General features: G+C 61.8%; 1 protein-coding gene across 2 annotated transcripts in view; it reads left to right on the forward strand.

Annotated features, from left to right (window-relative positions):
* The window catches only part of THBS2 (thrombospondin 2), a 31,674-nt gene extending 13,873 nt beyond the window's left edge, over positions 1-17,801 (forward strand). The window contains exons 8-22 of one of the 2 annotated variants that reach the window (XM_051839289.2): positions 1,419-1,586; positions 1,890-2,066; positions 2,573-2,746; positions 2,981-3,108; positions 3,195-3,347; positions 3,670-3,888; positions 7,587-7,694; positions 8,265-8,424; positions 9,940-10,058; positions 10,622-10,856; positions 11,924-12,151; positions 12,536-12,807; positions 13,128-13,225; positions 14,615-14,754; positions 15,961-17,801. In XM_051839289.2, coding sequence (XP_051695249.1) covers positions 1,419-1,586; positions 1,890-2,066; positions 2,573-2,746; positions 2,981-3,108; positions 3,195-3,347; positions 3,670-3,888; positions 7,587-7,694; positions 8,265-8,424; positions 9,940-10,058; positions 10,622-10,856; positions 11,924-12,151; positions 12,536-12,807; positions 13,128-13,225; positions 14,615-14,754; positions 15,961-15,968 — 2,387 coding nt within the window. In that variant the 3' untranslated portion in view covers positions 15,969-17,801. Of the gene's footprint in view, positions 1-1,415; positions 1,587-1,889; positions 2,067-2,572; positions 2,747-2,980; positions 3,109-3,194; positions 3,348-3,669; positions 3,889-7,586; positions 7,695-8,264; positions 8,425-9,939; positions 10,059-10,621; positions 10,857-11,923; positions 12,152-12,535; positions 12,808-13,127; positions 13,226-14,614; positions 14,755-15,960 lie in introns of both variants that reach the window. The other variant, XM_051839288.2, reaches the window with a different exon arrangement.
* Positions 17,802-18,027: the final 226 nt, after the last annotated feature.

The following is an 18,027-nucleotide window of genomic DNA, read 5'->3' on the forward strand; positions in this document are numbered from 1 at the left end:
ACCTGTTGGTGGACTCACTAGTGCACTTGCAGCAGAGAAGGATGAGGCTGAGGCTGGGAGGAAGACAGGAGACAGGGCCTCGGGACCCTGGTCATCGCCCGCAGACCCGCGAGCGGGAGGGAGCTGCAGGTCCTTCCCTGTCTGGGCTCAGATGCGGAAGCTGGGCCAGTGGTCACCTCGGGAGGGGAGAGCCCGCGTCTCCAGCCCAGAGCGAGGCCCTGGGTGAGCCCGGGCCTGAGTCAGGGCAGACCTTGGGCCTGAGTCCGTGGGCAGACAAGCAGGGTCCCTGTGGGAGCGTCACTTGTACCCCTGGACAAGAAAGTGGACAGCACAGCAGCTGGCCAGTGGCCACTCTGGGAAACAGGGGTGCACAGGGGTGGCAGGAAGCACGTCTCGGGGGCTGTGACCCACAGGGTCACAGGGTGCATCCCTAGGGTCCTGCAGATGGCGCAGCGGGCACCCAGGCCTTCCTCGGGGTCTCTGCTTCCTTGTGGGCCTCCGTTCTGCTGCCTTGGCCCAGCCCATCCGACCCCGCTGCAGCGGTTCCCCTCATGCCAGTGACATGGGGCTGATGTGGCCTCTGTGCTGGGAGCTTCCAAAGTCACCGTCGTCTAGCCACGCAGTCTGGCCACCCCTGCGCCATCCGCTCCCCCCCACCCCGCAGTCCCAGCAGGGCTGGGTGCCCGGCTTCGCTCCCACACTGCCCGTCTCTCACCCCGGTGTAGGAGCCTTGCAGCTGCTGGTGCCACGGCTGGCCGCCACTCCTGTGCCGCTGTCAGCTGTGTTCTCAGCCTCCTCCTCCCATTTCCAGCCTGGCCCGGACTTTGCTGGGCCTGGCAGGGTGGCCTGGGCCGGGGGCGCCTTCCTTGTGCCCTGGCCCCTGGGTGTGGACAGAGAATGGGCTGGGCAGGAGCCCTGGCCCGGCCCCCTCCATGGTTCTGAGCGAGACGTGAGTGTTCGGAGTTTCAGGTTCAGTGTCTGTGAGATGCAGAAAGAGCGCCCCTCCCACACGGAGTCAGTCCTGATGGGGGGACACGGTGCCCTCTGTGTGGCTGGGCCTCACAGGTGTGCGCAGGGCATGCCAGCACCCAGCACAGACGCCACACAGGGAAAAGTGGAATCAAAGTTTATTTGGTGCAAGGAAGTTTTGAAATCCACATGGGTTTTCTCATGCGATGTATTGGGTGTGGTTTGGGAGCCCCTCGTGTGGTAACCTAAGGGGGTTGTGTGGCCATGTTGAGAGCAGAAGAGCGCTGAGCCGGGCCTGCGGGACCCGGGACCGCCATGTTGTCCCGCTCCTCGCCGGGGCGGCCCAGGCTCCTGAGTGGTTGCGGTCCTGCCACGCGGCCCGGGTGTGTTCTGAAGCACCCGTGGGTGGGGGTGCCTGATGCCATCACGTGTGCCTCCTTTGCCAGCAGCAGACGGCGAGGAGGGCTGGTCCCCGTGGGCAGAGTGGACGGAGTGCTCGGTCACTTGTGGCTCCGGGACCCAGCAGAGGGGCCGCTCGTGCGACGTCACCAGCAACACCTGCTTGGGGCCGTCCATCCAGACGCGGGCCTGCAGCCTGAGCAAGTGTGACGCCCGCGGTGAGTGCCGGCCGCGCGGTGCCTGCATGTGTGTGTGTATGCGCATGTGTTTGTGCATGTGTGTGCTTGTGGTCATGTGTGTACATGTGTGTTCACAGTTCATATTGCGTGTGTTCATGTGTGCATGTGTGTTCATGCGTGCATGTGTGTTCGTGTGTGTGTGCATTTGTGTGCATGCGTGTGGGGGGGTGGCCAGGCATTGCTGGGGCCGCTGGGTGTGGGACGGCGGCCGCGGCCCTGTGCGAGGATGTGTGTCCCCCGGCCGCACAGCTGCGGACTCTGATCTCTGTGCTTCTGCTGTAGTCCGGCAGGACGGCGGCTGGAGCCACTGGTCGCCCTGGTCTTCTTGCTCCGTGACCTGTGGAGTCGGCAACATCACACGCATCCGTCTCTGTAACTCCCCGGTGCCCCAGATGGGGGGCAAGAGCTGCAAAGGGAGCGGCCGCGAGACCAAGGCCTGCGAGGGCGCCCCATGCCCGAGTGAGTGGGTGACACCGGGTCCTGGGGCACAGACAGCATGGGGGTGGCAGCTGGGCTGGCTCCGGGCCCCTCAACGCAGGGTCTGTGCAGCACAGCGGGGAGCCGAGGGCTAGGACCTCCCTCGGCCATGATTCTGGCTCCCCAGGGGCACAGACATCGCTGCTGAGCTGCCTTCCCTGGCCCCGAGTGCACTGACCCCACACTGCGAAGGTCACTTTCCCATACAATTCAGAGAGAGGCTGTCCCCGCAGGCAGCCCCGTGTACAGCTCTGGGCCTCTGGGGTCCAAGGTCACCGGGACACACGAGCGCTCAGGAATGCTCAGGGCACGTCGGCGCCACTCTGTGCTCCTAGGAGCTCAGCAGCCCGGCCGCACCCTCGTCTCCTTGGCTGCGTCAGAGTGGGGGAACCGAGTCTCCCTCACCTTGCACGTCCCTGTGAGCATCGGTGCAGAGGGGTTCGAGCCCAGACCCACCCCTGAGCCCCACTCTCTGGCTCTGCCTGCAGTCGACGGCCGCTGGAGTCCCTGGTCCCCGTGGTCGGCCTGCACCGTCACCTGTGCCGGGGGAATCCGGGAGCGCACACGGGTCTGCAACAGCCCAGAGCCCCAGCACGGCGGGAAGGCGTGCGTGGGGGACGTGAAGGAGCGCCAGATGTGCAACAAGAGGAGCTGCCCCGTAGGTGGGTCCGCGGGGGCGTGGGGTGCGCAGGGGCGACGCTGCACGGACAGCTAAGACAGGGAAAAGCAGGTCTGTGTGCAAGGCAGAGGACCTGTGCGTGACCTCCAGAAAAGACACGGCACAGTGTGGGTGCCGTGAGCGGAGCGTGCCCTGCGGTGTCCCCGAGGTGCCCCAGTGACGGCGAGCGGCAGGGCGTCGCTCAGGCCGGCCTCACCGGGCTTGCTCTGCTCCGCAGACGGCTGTCTGTCCAACCCCTGCTTCCCCGGAGCCGAGTGTAGCAGCTTCCCTGACGGGTCCTGGTCCTGCGGCGCCTGCCCCGTGGGCTACCTGGGCAACGGCACCTACTGCGAGGACCTGGACGAGGTGCGTTTCCCCCAGCCCCCGGCCAGGGCCGCCCCGGAGCCAGTGGAGCGGGGTTCACGCGTCCGTGTCCTCTGCTTGCCCTGCAGTGTGCCGTGGTCACAGACGTCTGCTTCTCGACCAGCAAGACGGCCCGCTGCATCAACACACAGCCCGGCTTCCACTGCCTGCCCTGCCCGCCGCGCTACAAGGGGAGCCAGCCCTCCGGGGTGGGCCTGGAGGCAGCCAGGGCCGAGAAGCAGGTAGCCAGGGCCGCCCTCCCCTGAGCACTGCTGGAGGGGTGGGTGCAGGACCCAAGCACTTGGCCATCTTCCAGGGCTTTCCGAGGCCGTTGGCAAGGAGCTGGGTGGGAAGTGGAGCAGCCAGGAGCTGGCACCGTGGGCGGCTGCTTTACCCATCAGGCCCCAGCGCCGGCCCCGTTTCCTGGCTCTTGCCTGTGGCTGCCGTCACCCCTGCCTCTCTCAGGGCAGGATGTGTGCAGCCCCGGGCCGCTGGGGTGCCTGCTGTCAGCGCCTCCTTCCTGGGCTCCCTGTGTTGGTGACCGCACGGCCCTTCGGCCCCTAGGTATGCGAGCCAGAAAACCCGTGCAAGGACAAGACCCACAGCTGCCACAAGCAGGCGGAGTGCATCTACCTGGGCCACTTCAGTGACCCCATGTACAAGTGTGAGTGCCAGACGGGCTACGCCGGCGACGGGCTCATCTGCGGCGAGGACTCGGACCTGGACGGCTGGCCCAACAGCAACCTGGTCTGTGCCACCAATGCCACCTACCACTGCCTCAAGGTGAGGGGTCCCGCTGGCTGCGGGGTGTGGCTGGGGGCTTTGCCCACGGGTGGCCAGCCTAGCTGGGGCGTGGCGTGCTGCTCTACGTAGTGAGAAAAGACTGGTAGTGCCGCTCCTCCCGCGCGCCACGTGGGTTTTCTGTTTTGAGAGAGTCACATGCTGCAGCCACACGGTTGGCCTGCATGCGTGGGGCTGGAGGAGCGTGAGGCGGCTCAGGGCTGCGCACAGCCTGAGCACTGCTCCCTGGTCTTCCTTCAGTCCCAGGGATCCTCGTCAGAGAGTAGCTGCCCTCCCGTGTGCTCGCTCCTGGGAGCTGGGAGGCAGCCATACACCGTGACTGACGGGGCACAGAGAGGCCTGGCATGGGTGGGGGGAGGCCGGGCGGTGGCTCGAGGCAGCTGTACCCTTGGCTCCCAGGTGTGCAGGGGCTGGGATGTCACAGGCGGCTTGGGTCGGTCCGTGGTGGCTTCCGAACACCTAGCTGATTCCTTCTCCCTGGGCCCAGCCGTGTGGCAGGGTCAGGCATCCAGCGAGCCACAGGGTCCACGGAGACCTCCAAAGGCTCCCGAGAAACGGAGGTGAAAATAAGTCACTTCCGGTGCAAAGCTTTCTTGACTCACACAGACGAAGGGTCTTCAAAATGTGCTAGAGACGTGTGTTCTGAGAAGGCTACGCGGTGATCGCTTCTCGCACGAATAGAAGCTTACCTTCTAGTTCCACTTTCCTATGGACTTCAACACGTTATTCGAAAGAGAGAGAGTAGACAGAGAGACCCTGTATCTGGTAGGTCACTCCCTACGTGGCCATAACGAACTCCATCGGGTCTCCCACGTGCTGGAGCCACGGCCCCCTGCCCCGGAGCGTGTGTGCCACAGGGGCTGGGGCGCTCACCCAGGCCGTCCCTACGGGGTGTGGAAGCCCTAGGCGGCGCCTGCGTCTGCCACAGTGGCCTTGGAACTGCTTCCTGCAGCTGTGCAGCTGTGAACAGTGGCCCAGGGACGGGGACAACAGGGCCGTGTCCCCCCGGAGTCCCCGGGGACAGATGCGCACGGTCAGGGCACCCGCAGGGCTGAATGCCCCGGAGCCTCTTCCCCTCCTCAGGGCTCCAGGGGTGCTGGGCTCCTGCCCCCGGGCTGCGTCCCTCCAATCTGCCTCCCTCCGCCCCATCCCCCCAGTGGGGTTCTGTCTCCACACACCCTCTGCCCTCGCACACGGCCCCTGTGGTTGTGGGAGAGGCCTCCCTTGAACACCCTGCACTCGGCCAGTCTGGCCAGGGTGTGAACATGATCTGGGCACCGTCACTCAGCCGCTGCACGGGAGCCACCTGAAGGTTCAGTGCGGGTCTGTGTCTTAGTAACTTCACCTGTTTCATTCTTACTCATCCTTGCGAATTCTGACTACCAAAGGTTTAGTTTTAAAAAGGACTGAGGTATTTGAAAGGCAAAGTGACAGAGAGAGAGAGAGAGAGAGGGAGAGTGAGCAAGCGAGCGAGTTTCCACCTGCTGGTTCACTCCCTGAACGGCTGCAATGGCTGGGCCAGGGGTGGGCCAGGGGCCTGGCGTTCCAGCCGAGTCTCCTGTGTGCTTCTGCGGCGTTCCTGGGGGCGCTGGCAGGGAGCTGGATCGGAAGTGGAGCAGCCAGGCCCGGAGCTGCTGCTCCTGTCGGATGCGGGGTCGCCGCAGCGCCGGCCCCCGGGGTTAATGTTAATTTCTGCTTTCAATGCCTCTTGACTGAAGACAGCACATGTTGTCTGTGAGGAAAATTAGCATGCATTCAAGTAAGCGAGGCGGAGGTTCCAGCCCACGGCCTCCCCGGCCACCGGCCCGCCCCGCTCGCGGGTGAGTCAGCGCTGCTGTGTCCCAATTTCCGTTTTCATTTTCATGGGATTTCAGATAGGAACTTAATAACTTCAAAAATGCCACATCGTCATCCCCTGATTTCATCTCTGTACACAAGGCGACTTCAAAGCACTCATGGAAAAATTGAATAAAAAAATGTTTTGGTGCAAAAAACGTTTGAAGCGCATGCATGGTTTTCTCATAACACCTGTTTCCATGATGCTTTTGCAGTCCCTGTGCACACAGAGGATTTAAAGGGTTAGAAGTGAGATGGACAGGGGCCCCTCCCCCACTCACTCCTGTCCCCCCTGGGTGCAGGCAAGTCCCAGGCAGCCCATGCCCTCCTGTCCCCCTGTCCCCTATCCCCCATCCCCTGTCCCCTGTCCCCCGTCCCCTGTCTCCCTGTCCCCTCCCCCATCCTCCTGTCCCCCGTCCCCCTGTCCCCCATCCCCTCCCCCATCTTCCTGTCCTCTTGTCCCATGTCCCCTGTCCTCCTGTCCCCCGTCCCCCTCTCCCCGTGTCCCCTTTCCCTCTCTCCTTCTCTCCCCCTCTCCCCGTGTCCCCCTGTCCCCGTCCTCCTGCCCTCCTGTCCCCCTCTCCCCCTGTGCCCTGTCCTCCTGTCCTCCTGTCCCCCCTCCCCCTGTCCCCCATCCCCCTGTCCCCCTGTCCTCCTGCCCTCCTGTCCCCCTCTCCCCCTGTCCCCTGTCCTGTTGCTTGTCCTTCCGTCCCCTGTCCCCCACCCTCCTGTCCCTCTCTCCCCCTGTGCCCTGTCCTCCTGTCCCCCGTCCCCCTCTCCCCCTGTCCCCCTGTCCCCCTGCCCTCCTGTCCCCCTCTCCCCTGCCTCTGCTCTCTCTGCAGCCTTCTGCACCAGCTTGTCCACCCCCTGGCACTGTGATTCTGATTCGGGGCGGGGGGGCTCAGGAGGAGCCGCGCTGGGGACTCCGTAACGCGTGTGCTCTGTGCCCAGCTCCCTGGGGCTGTTGGGTCGGCTCTGCCCAGGAGAGTCGGCGTGTCTGGATGGCAGCACGGCGACTTCCCCAGTCCTGGGCGGGACTTTCCCAGTCCTGGGCGGGACTTCCTTCCAGCGAGACCCAGAGATTCCAGCCCTTAGGTTCCTGGCAGATGGCAGGCCCCCTGCCTTGACAGGCCTCACAACCCTCCTGGGGCCAGGTTCAGGCTGCCCTCTGGGCCTCTGGCTGCCTCTGCTGAGGCCTGGGAGAGGCAGCGCCCGGAGGCTCCCGGTCTGCTCTCACTGTCCCGCACGGCCCCACTGCGCCAGCTTCCCAGGATCCGGGTCCAGCAGCTTCCTTGCTCCTGGCTCAAGAGCAGCAGGACCTAATCTGGGCCAGGACTGAGGGGAAAGTGCACGCCTCTGGCTGAGCAGTCATGGCCTCTCGTGCTTCTGCCCTCCATCAGGGACACGTGTCTGACATGCGGTGCTCAGCCTCTCAGGGTCTGCCCTCCGTCAGGGACACGTGTCTGACGTGTGTGTGCTCAGTCTCTCAGGTCTGCCTCCCCTTGGGGACACATGTCTGACGTGTGTGCTCAGCCTCTCATGGTTCTGCCTCCCCTTGGGGACACGTGTCTGACATGTGTGTGCTCAGCCTCTCAGGGTCTGCCTCCCCTTGGGGACACGTGTCTGATGTGCGTGTGCTCAGCCTCTCAGGTCTGCCTCCCCTTGGGGACACGTGTCTGACGTGTGTGTGCTCAGCCTCTCAGGGTCTGCCTCCCCTTGGGGACACGTGTCTGACGTGTGTGCCCAGCCCTGGGCCAGAGTGGCTCTGCCTGTGCTCCTTGGGGCAGGTGCTCTTCAGAGTGGGTTCCTTCTGCCGTCACAGTGACCCTCTCCCTCTCTCGCAGGACAACTGCCCACACCTGCCCAATTCTGGGCAGGAGGACTTTGACAAGGACGGAGTGGGCGATGCCTGTGACGACGACGATGACAATGACGGAGTGAGCGACGAGAAGGTGGGCGAGGCCAGTGTCCTGTGAGCTCGCGATGCCCGGGCCAGGGCCAAGGGGCAGCCGCGCTCTGTGCTGGGGGCCCTGGGACAGGGCCTGCACACGTCACCCAGAGAGGCGGGCTGATCGAGCGTGGGCCCCAGGGTGCTCTGCCACACGTGTGTTCAGTGTCTCGTCACTGGGAATTCACTGTCCCTCCTCTCCCACCTCCGTGGTGACCCCCTCGCCCTTGAACGCTGCGCAAGCCCAGATTCCACAAGAGCGCACGAGAGGCCCAGCGTGCACTTTGCGGGACTTGGATGGAGGCGCTCGGTCGCCCACTCACCCACGGCTCTGCCCTCCCCGCGGCCTGCCCGGTGCGCCTGTCTGCGGTGCTGCTGGAGCCTCGGGGCTGTGAGGACAGAGCGCTTGGTGCTTAGAGTGCCTGTGGCCAGGGCTGCAGGCCGCTGCCCTCCCGAGGTCTGCCTTGGTTATTCTGCATGCTCGGAGCATTCGTGGTGAGCGCCAGGCCTCGTTCTGAGCGGCCCGGCAAACCTGTAAGTCTTGATCTGAAATTCGTCCCCACGGTTTCTCTAGGACAACTGCCAGCTCTTGTTCAACCCCCGCCAGTTTGACTATGACAAGGACGAGGTCGGGGACCGCTGTGACAACTGCCCGTACGTGCACAACCCTGCGCAGATCGACACGGACAACAACGGCGAGGGCGACGCCTGCTCCGTGGACATCGACGGAGACGGTCGGTCGCTGTGCCGGTGCCAGGGGGGGGGGAGTGGGGGGGCGCAGCTGGAAGTGCCTGCAGGTGTGTGGGATGGGCTCAGCAGTGCCCGTCTGCGAATGGGAGAGTGAGCTGCCCCCCAGAATGTGCTGTCTGCCCCTGCGCTGTCCCGGGAGCCTTGGACTGCCCTGGGAGAGCTGTCCAGCTCCCTGCCGTCTTCCTCCGGCCCCAGCCTCGTGGTCTGAGTGCCTGTGTGCCCTCATGCTGCCTTCAGTGACGTGCACGCTCCGAGAACCCCGCCCTGCTACTCATCCCACCCTGTGTCTGAGAAGGGGCTGGCGAGGGTCTTTGTCGCTCCTCCTGCCTCTCTCACTCATCCTCACTGAGAGCCCCTCCCACAGGCTGTCGGGGGCCGGGCGAGCCCTCTCCGTGGGGCTGCTTTGTCTCAGTGCGCACTGTCTCACTGTAGCGGTCTCTGTCCGGCTGTGGACCAGGCACCTCTTAGGGCCTCCAGCATCCGGGAGGCAGCTCCGTCCTGACTGGGGCTGGCATTGCTGATGGCGGAGCCTGCTCTCAAGTCTGGGTGCCCTTAGGTGTTAAGGGTCCTTGCCCTCCCCACCCTGCCCCTCCTGTGCGGCCTGCCTGGGGTGGGACGAGCGTCCCAGCCTGGGGCCCGCCCCCCTGCCCTCAGCCCTCCGCTCTCGTGTTTGCCTCCTCCTTGTCCCTGACAGCGCGAGTGCACTGCTCACTGGGACTTTGTGTTGAGACCCCAGTGTTAGTGGGATTCCTGCTTTTCAAATTTCTTGAGTTACTGGATCTGAAACCCCATCTGTCTCCACCATTACTGTCTCCCTCCGACGTCCATGGTGTCTAACACAGCTCCCAGGAGCTCAGGGTACAGTGGATGTCCAGGCATCCATCCGAGCAGCGTGTAGAGTCGCACACCCTTGAGAGCAGCCCCTGTTCTCACTCTGCAGCGTAACCCAGAGAGCCCCCAGGCTTGTTTCCGCTTTAGCGTAAGGGAGTCAAACTTTCTAACAATTTGTTTTACAAGGCAGACCACCGCAGAGGGGGCAGGGTGGGAGAGAGATTTTTCATCCTCTGGTTCACACTCCAGATGGCCACAATGGCCAGGGCTGGTCCAGCCTGAAGCCAAGAGCCCAGAATTCCATCTGGGTCTCCCACATGGGTGGCGGGGGCCCAAGCACTGGGACCCCCTCTGATGCCTTCCCGTGTGCATTGCTGGGGAGTCAGACCGGAAGCAGAGCAGCAGGGACCTGAACCAGCTCTGCTGCACGGGCTGGCAGCGCTGCGTGCGGCAGCTTCGCCGACTGTGCCGCAGGCCCGCCCCGGGATTTGAGTTTTAATGGGGAACGCGTCGTGCTTGTCTGTGGTCTGATGACTTTTCCATCTGACTGGCTCCTTGGGTTTTGGTTACTGTGGGGGAGTTTGGCTGTGTCACTGGTCAGGACAGAAAAAGCAGTGAGCCTCTCTGCAACCAGCGTTCATCTGGCTTCTTTCTTTGCGCACCCTCAGACGTCTTCAACGAGCGTGACAACTGTCCCTATGTCTACAACACCGACCAGCGAGACACCGATGGCGACGGTGTGGGTGACCACTGTGACAACTGCCCTCTGATGCACAACCCCGACCAGGTACCCGCTGTGTCTCCAGGGGGAGGGGACGCCAGGCCCTGGGCAAGGCACAGCGATGGCTTCTGGAGTGTTCCACGTGCTCTTCCAGACCACGACGACCGGAGCGTGCAGGGACCTCACTGGCAGAGGCCACGGAACCCAGTCTGGGCACAGTTCTTGACTCCTGGTGCCGCAGGGCCAACTGCGGGGGCCGTCTTCCCGCTGCAGTGAGACTGTCTCTGTCGTTCTCGCCATCTGACACAGCCCCAGGGACTGGCTTCATCGCCAGTAAGGGAGCAGTCGCCTGTGTTGCAGCCCACGGCGTGGCACAGCCGTGGTGCGTGGCAGCCAACTGTCCCACGGCTTCTTCAGCACAGTCAGGCCGCCCACAGGCAGCCTGGGACGCAGGTTCTGCACGCAGGTTCCCAGTGCTGGCGTGGAGAGCGGAGTGGCCCGGCGAGCCCCTGCCCCCGTGCACCCGGCTCCTCAGTGTAGATGGGGGACGACCGCGACCAGGCGTCCCCTGAGCCTCTCGGGCTCCAGGGCGGTGCTCAGGCGCTGCTTCCCTCGGCTCTGTCCCCCAGACCGATGTGGACAACGACCTCGTGGGAGACCAGTGTGACAACAACGAGGACATAGACGATGACGGGCACCAGAACAACCAGGACAACTGCCCCTACGTCGCCAACGCCAACCAGGCCGACCACGACAACGACGGCAAGGGTGACGCCTGCGACCCCGATGACGACAACGACGGGATCCCCGACGACAGGGACAACTGTAGGCTGCTGTTCAACCCGGACCAAGAGGACTCGGACGGTAGGCGCTGCCGCGGTCTGCGTGGGTCCCACAAGGGCAGACCCCACGCCAGGAGCCCCCAGGCCCCCGTGGGGAGATGCAGTCGCTCCTGCAACCCCGCAGCTCGGGTGCGCTCTCTTCTGCCTGTCTGGCTTCTTGCTGCGTGCGTCTGAGTGACAGGTGTTCACGTGTGTCTGTGATGCTGGCGTGGGGGGGCTCCCTGCAGCCGTGTGGTCTTTAGAACTGCCCACAGCCTCCTAGCCAGAGGGCCAGCCTCAGCCCTGATGAAGCAGGGCTCAGCGCCTCCTGTGGGGCACAGTGCCCAGCAGCCACACATGTGGGGGGACAGTGGCCCAGCAGCCACCTCATGTGGGGGGTGATGGCCCAGCAGCCACACATGTGGGGGGACCATGGCCCAGCAGCCACACATGTGGAGCACAGTACCCAGCAGCCACTGCATGTGGGGCACCGTGGCTCAGTAGCCACCGTGGGACATGGTCCTTCAATGCAGTGATCCTGAGGTCTTTCCCACCAGAGCCCATGGACAGCTGTGCACCCCGTGGCTTGGGAGGAAGTGGCTGGGGGCAGGGCCTCTGCAGCTGGGGACGAGGGCCTCAGAGAGGGGACGAGGGGATCTGAGGGCCCCCAGCTCTGCCCTGAGCGGTGCGGGGAACCCAAAGTGCCATCCAGGCAGGAGGCAGGGGAGTCTGGTCTCTGCCGTTGCTGCCCCACGGGGTCCCCCGGGCAGGGCTGGGCTGGAGGAGGGGCTGCTGAGCCTGGGAGACGGGGAGGTCCCACAAGGGCCCGCTTCTTGCTCTGCCGTGGAACCCTGGGCACCACCGAAGACTGGGGCTGCGAAGGAGCCACGGGTCACTCGCTGGTCTGGACCAGAGGTCTCCAAAGGGACGTGGTCCGTGTGTCCCTGGGAAGAGACGCTGCATGGGAGGCCACATGGGCAGTGAAGACAAGGGCCAAGGAAGAATCTTGGGCCCCTCACAGCACCTGAGCTGGGCGTGCTCAGGCCCAGGGCGCAGGCGCGGCACTGGCCGCACGCCCACTCTGCTTCCTTGTCTCTGTGCTGTGCACAGGTGATGGGCGGGGCGACATATGCAAAGACGACTTTGACAACGACAGCGTCCCAGACATTGACGACGTGTGTCCCGAGAACAACGCCATCAGCGAGACGGACTTCAGGAACTTCCAGATGGTACCGCTGGACCCCAAGGGAACCACCCAGATTGATCCCAACTGGGTCATTCGTCACCAGGGCAAGGAGCTGGTTCAGACGGCAAACTCGGACCCCGGCATCGCTGTAGGTGAGCCTGGGATTCCTGGAAGACACCGTCCCAGCGCCACGGAGCGCCGGCGGCTGGCGTGCGGGGGTCGGGTCCTCCTGTGTGGCGCTGACTGGGCGGGAGGCTCTGGGAGGCACGCATTTGCCTGTCCGGTCTCTGGAATCCCCACTCGGGCTCTGTTCCATGGGCTCTGTCCAAAACGTTGCATCAGGACGTGAAGTCTACGTCGTAGCTGTGTGGTTTGAGCCTGGAGAGTCGCTTCCCTTCCATTAATCTCGGGGCAGAGGGCCTGGGTTGGGGGGAACGAGACCCCACCCAGCCTCCTCCATGGGCCTTTCTGTGATGGGGCCCCCAGGCCTCGAAGGAGCTGCGACTCAGGGCAGCCGCGTCTCCCTCTGCTCCCAGGGTTCGACGAGTTTGGGTCCGTGGACTTCAGCGGCACGTTTTACGTCAACACTGACCGGGACGACGACTACGCTGGCTTCGTCTTTGGCTACCAGTCGAGCAGCCGCTTCTACGTGGTGATGTGGAAGCAGGTCACCCAGACCTACTGGGAGGACCAGCCCAGCCGGGCCTACGGCTACTCCGGGGTGTCGCTCAAGGTGGTGAACTCCACCACAGGTGCGGGCGAGCACCTGAGGAATGCGCTGTGGCACACGGGGAACACCCAGGGGCAGGTGAGACCCGCTGCGGCCTGAGCGCTCCTGCGCGGCGTGAACGTCCATCTGGGGCTGCGGAGTGGGGGTGCGCAGGGTTTCGGTTTCCTGCCCGAGACCCCTCGAGCAAGCAGAAAGCCCGGAAGCGGAGGCCTGACGGTCGGGCTCAGGCACGGTCCGCACCAGGGCGTGGCTCACCTGTGGGTGTCGCACACAGGTGTGCAGGGTGTGTCCTCACAGTGGGCGAGGGCCCTAGGGGTCGTTGGTGGGGTCCCCGCGTGATGGGACGCAGCTGGGGAGGACCCTGAAGCCCACTGCTCACGGGCTGTGCGTCTCCCCAGGTGCGCACGCTGTGGCATGACCCCAAGAACATCGGCTGGAAGGACTACACGGCCTACAGGTGGCACCTGACCCACAGGCCCAAGACGGGCTACATCAGGTGAGCGAGCTCAGTGCCTCGGGCGTGAGTGGGTTTTCCAAGCAGCCAGACGGCGCGCTGCGGAGCCACCTGCTCTGCTGGGCTGCAGGCGCCCGCCCCTCCTGCTGCACGCGGCTCCACTGGGCTGCAGGCGCCCGCCCCTCCTGCTGCATCTGAGCCGCAGCCTTTCTCACTTTGAAAACGAGGGGGGAAACAAGAGGAGGAAGTGACGGTTTTGTTCCTAAACTGCCCTGGAGGGAGGGCCCGGTGTTCAGCCCAGAAGTGCAGACCCCAGGTCCACGCCAGCCTCCCGTGTCAGGGCTCCTGTGCTGCACTTCCTGCTCCGCTCCGGGTCTGCTTCCTGCTCACGTGCACCCTGGGAGGCCTGGGTGCAGTGCCAGCCCCAGCCCAGCTCTGGCCGCTACAGCACTGGGGGAATGAACCAACAGGCGGGACGTCTCAATGAAATAAATGCATTGGTTAAAGGGTGGGATAAGCAAGTGCACCCAAGGGCGGCGAGCGTCTCCCTGACGGTGGAGGACAGTGACGTCACCGCCTCTGTGCTAAGCAAGCGTGTTTCATTGGTGAATGCGGTGGCCTCTGTTTCCCACGTGTGGAGAGCTGACTGTGGCACATAGTAGGACCAAACGATGTGTGGACAGCTGACTGTGGCACACAGTAGGACCAAACGATGTGTGGACAGCTGACTGTGGCACACAGTAGGGCCAAACTGTCACAGCTAGTCCAGGAGTGTTAACCATATGGGCAGTCAGCATGGAGGCTTTGGGGTTTCTGTTTGTTTTTCTTTGCAAGGTAAGTAAGACCCAGGAGCCAGTTGATGACAGGAAGTCCCCGGTGACAGGAAGCAGATGTGTGCAGGTGAATGCCGGCTGGCCACAGCTGGGTGTGCCTGCTCGCTCAGGCTGTGCACCCCCCTTCAGCGAGCTCTGCAGGTCAGCGGCTCAGGGCCTGGGTGCCGGCTCAGCCCTGTGGGGAGCTGAGCAGGCCACCCTAGTGACAACAGCCTGAGGAGGCTGGCGCAGGCACTCAGAAGCGGAAGGGCCGTGGACTTCCCCAGAGGCCTCCAGGAAATTCTCTGTATTTGCCACATGGTGCTCAGCCTCTGCGGGCCAGCGCTGCCTCACAAACACCTGGCTGGGTGTTTGTGGTGCTGCCCTTAGCCGTGCAGTGGCAGGAGATGCGGGAAAGAAGGTGTGTGTCTGGTCAGTGCCAAGTCCCCAGAGGCCAGTGCTGATATGAACAAAGCGAATCCCGTCGGAGACTGTGCGGAAACCCGAGCACGGGGTCAGATCCCGCTCTGCCCGCAGCTGGTGTCGGAGCCACCCTGGGCCCTGCGGAGTGCGTTCCTTGGAGCTCACGTTCTCCTTCTCCCCCTGCACCTGTTCCCAGAGTCCTCGTGCACGAGGGAAAGCAGGTCATGGCTGACTCAGGCCCCATCTACGACCACACCTACTCTGGTGGGCGGCTCGGTCTGTTTGTCTTCTCTCAAGAAATGGTCTACTTCTCGGACCTCAAGTACGAGTGCAGAGGTGAGTGTGGGTGTGCTGTGGGCGGGGGCTGGTGGCATAGGCTGGGTCATGCAGCCCACCGCTCCTTTTACAGAGTAAAGACAGGGTAGGGCAGTACAGCAGTGCACAGGGGTATACGTGAGCGCCCCTGCGTGGGCCCAGCAGGTGCTCTGTTTGGAGAATCCAGACCGTGTTTTACTTTCATCCTTTTGGTCAAATTGAATTTGAATGCCTGTGGGACAGATACCCCTGGCTAGGCACAGCCCCCTCATCTCGCTGTCCTTTATGCTGCAGCCCCTGCATCTTCTGCATTTTGGGAACCCTGAAGTATTCAGGTGGCCGCCCTCATTACGGATGGAGGGAGGGAGGAGTGAGAGAGGAAGCGGGGTGAAGGGAGGAGGAGGGGAGGGCCTCCTTCGGCTGTCTCTCCAGGCGTGCATGGACGGGTCAGATCAGGAGCAGAGCTGCCTCGGCAGATCTAAGGCCGCAGCTCCCATACAGTCGAGGCCGCCAGGGCGCCAGGGTCGGGGCTGCCTCGCAAGTCTCACTTTGAAATTTACGTGTGAAATGAAGAAAGGAAGGGAAGAGAAAACATAAGTCCTCTACTTGCTTTGTGAAGTTCTCTCTTCTGTAGATCCGCTTGCCTTTTGTTTCATGTTCCATCCATATCATTCATTCCTTTCATCCATCAACCACTCATTGACCCATCCATTCATCCACTGGGCCACATGTCCATCCACCCACCGTCCATCATCCATCCATCATCCATCCATCATCCACCCATCCTCCATCCATCCTAGTTCACACCGTCCATCTGTTCATCTGTGCCACCCTCCCATGTTTCTCATCCAGCCATCCTTTCCACCACCCATTTACATATTCACCCATCTGTTCCTCCATTCATCTGTCTTCCCATTCGTCCACTCACTTACCCGACTGTCATCCACCCACCCATCCGTCCACCCATCCACCCATTGCATCCTTACACGTGTCTCATCCATCCATCCCATCCACAAACTCATACACTCGTTTCCTTATCTATTCATCCATCCCTTTATCCACCTGTCCTCCCTCCCTCCCTCCTCCCTCCCTCCCTCCCCCCTCCCCTCCCCCGCAGTCTACATGAATTGCTTTAGTACAATAATGCTGTTTAAGCTACAGGTGAAACAGTAATACAAAGCTGAAGGTCCAGTGGTCCTAATTCTGTTTGCTGCTGTTTTTCAATAGACGTCTAAGCGGGACGTGCGTGGTGCTGGCGTGGTGCTGTGCCTGCCGTGTTGCCTGAGCTGCTCGGGCCCTCGTGGCGCTCACAGCTTCTGTCTCTCCAGCGGTACCTTCTGCCCTTGACCTGACTCCGAGTTCTTCGCCTGCATCATCAGCCTTGAACCCCAGTGCCTCCTGGGAAATACCGATGGAGCCCAAAGAGGAGGCCCAGCCGCACGGAAACCATCCGAAGTACACGAGACTTTACGTGGCGTATGACTGGCCTCACAGCACACTGCTTTTTCTCGTTTGTTTGGAAAGAATGACGTTTACATATACAATGTAATTACTTCTATTTATGTGTATATGGAGTTGAGGGAATTCTGTGCAGATGACATTATCATAAATTAAGCATGAAAAATATCGCTCAGCTCCTCTCAGTGCTCCTGGGTGAGGGTTGCTCCAGTGACACTCAGGTCCCGCTGGGTCAGTCACGCAGGGCGGAAGTGTCAGTCTCACAGCAGTGACGCGGGATACAGAGGCTGAGGCCCACGGTCCTCTGAGACCGTGGGCGCATCTCAGGCGGCAGCCGGGGTCGGCTGACCAGCTGGAACATGGAACGTGATGGGCACCCGTCTCCCCACTCCTGTCCAGCGGAGCCCTGACGCTCCGCAGAGCTGTCGTTTTGTCGTGGAAGGAATGTCCTCGCACAGGGGTCTGGCTTGCTCCTGCGAAGCCTCGAGTCCGTGCTGGGCTCACAGAGCCGAGGGCCCCGTTCGAGCCCCCGTGCTGCGCAGCACCGAGAGCGCACTGGGCCAGCTGCCTACTGGTTTTGGCTCCGACTCTGGGCTCTGCCACTGAGACGGGAGAAGCAGAAAGCAAATCAGCAAAGCCACCTGGGCCCCACCCCCGTGCTAGATCCCGGAATAATGGAAAAGTCGCTTTTACCTAACTTAATGATGCATTTCATTAAGGTTCCGGTTATAAATGTTCTCTCAATATTTATTAAATGAACATAGACACAGCTCCATTTACCCATAACTTATTTTCAATATGCCACGTAGCACACAGAGGCATGATACTGCAAGTGTTAGCTGCCTGTCGGAACGCAAGGCAAATACTGTTGCGTTGTCAGGATACAGCATGGTGTAGAACGCATAGGACAAATAGGAAGAATTGACAGTGGAACCTTAATATATATATTGTTGCTGTTGATGGTAATCCAAGACTGTTTTGCTGTTAGCTTTCTGCTGTACATAGGGTTTTTAGAGATGTGAGTGCTGAGGTCACCCGTGATGGGCCTGCAGGTGACACGCGTGAGCTCATCCCCGTGAGGAAGCAGGTCTCCTGTGACAGGCCCAGGGCTCTCTGTCACGGTCCCGCCTCCAGATCCAAGTGAAAGGACCGATCTTTTGCCTCAATTTACACATTTCGTTTTGATAAAATAATCTTTGTCGTTTACTTTGAGGTTGATTACTCTTTTTTGCTTTGTTTCGCTGCACTTTTTACTTTTTGGTAGAAAATGTATTCCCAAGACAACGAGGTTGGGAGACTTCATTAAATGTGAGAATTGTGAAGAGTGTGCGGGTTTCTCTTTCGGTGTTGTTTGCTCCAAAGTGCCCTGGCCTGGGATGATGATGTGAATATTTAGAATGTACCATATTGCTTGTAAATTATTTGTGTTTTTTAAAACAAACTTCTCATATAGGTTGATGAAACTTTGTTTTGCCAAAGACTGTAAATATTTATTTATTTGTTCACATGGTCAGAATTTCACCACTGAAACCCTGCATTTAGCTAGAGCCTCATTTTTATACTTTAAAGATTAATAACCGGAAATAAATTGTAAAAAGGTTTTCTATAAATGAATTGCTCTCCCTTTTTTTAAAAAAATAAAAAGTTAGCAGAGTTCCCACTGTGTGGCCTTGCGCTCCCGTGGCCTGGCCGCCTCCCGGGCCACTCCCAGGCAGGGAGGCAGGTGCTCCGGCGCCCCTCCCCGCCGCCACTCCTGTGCTGCAGGGAGCTTTGGCACAGCCCCAGGGAAGGATGCAAGGCCAGGGCGAGGCCTGCGGGGCCCTGGACTTGTCCTGG

This window comes from Oryctolagus cuniculus, chromosome 5 (genome assembly GCF_964237555.1).
Source record: "Oryctolagus cuniculus chromosome 5, mOryCun1.1, whole genome shotgun sequence".
Taxonomy (NCBI): domain Eukaryota; kingdom Metazoa; phylum Chordata; class Mammalia; order Lagomorpha; family Leporidae; genus Oryctolagus; species Oryctolagus cuniculus.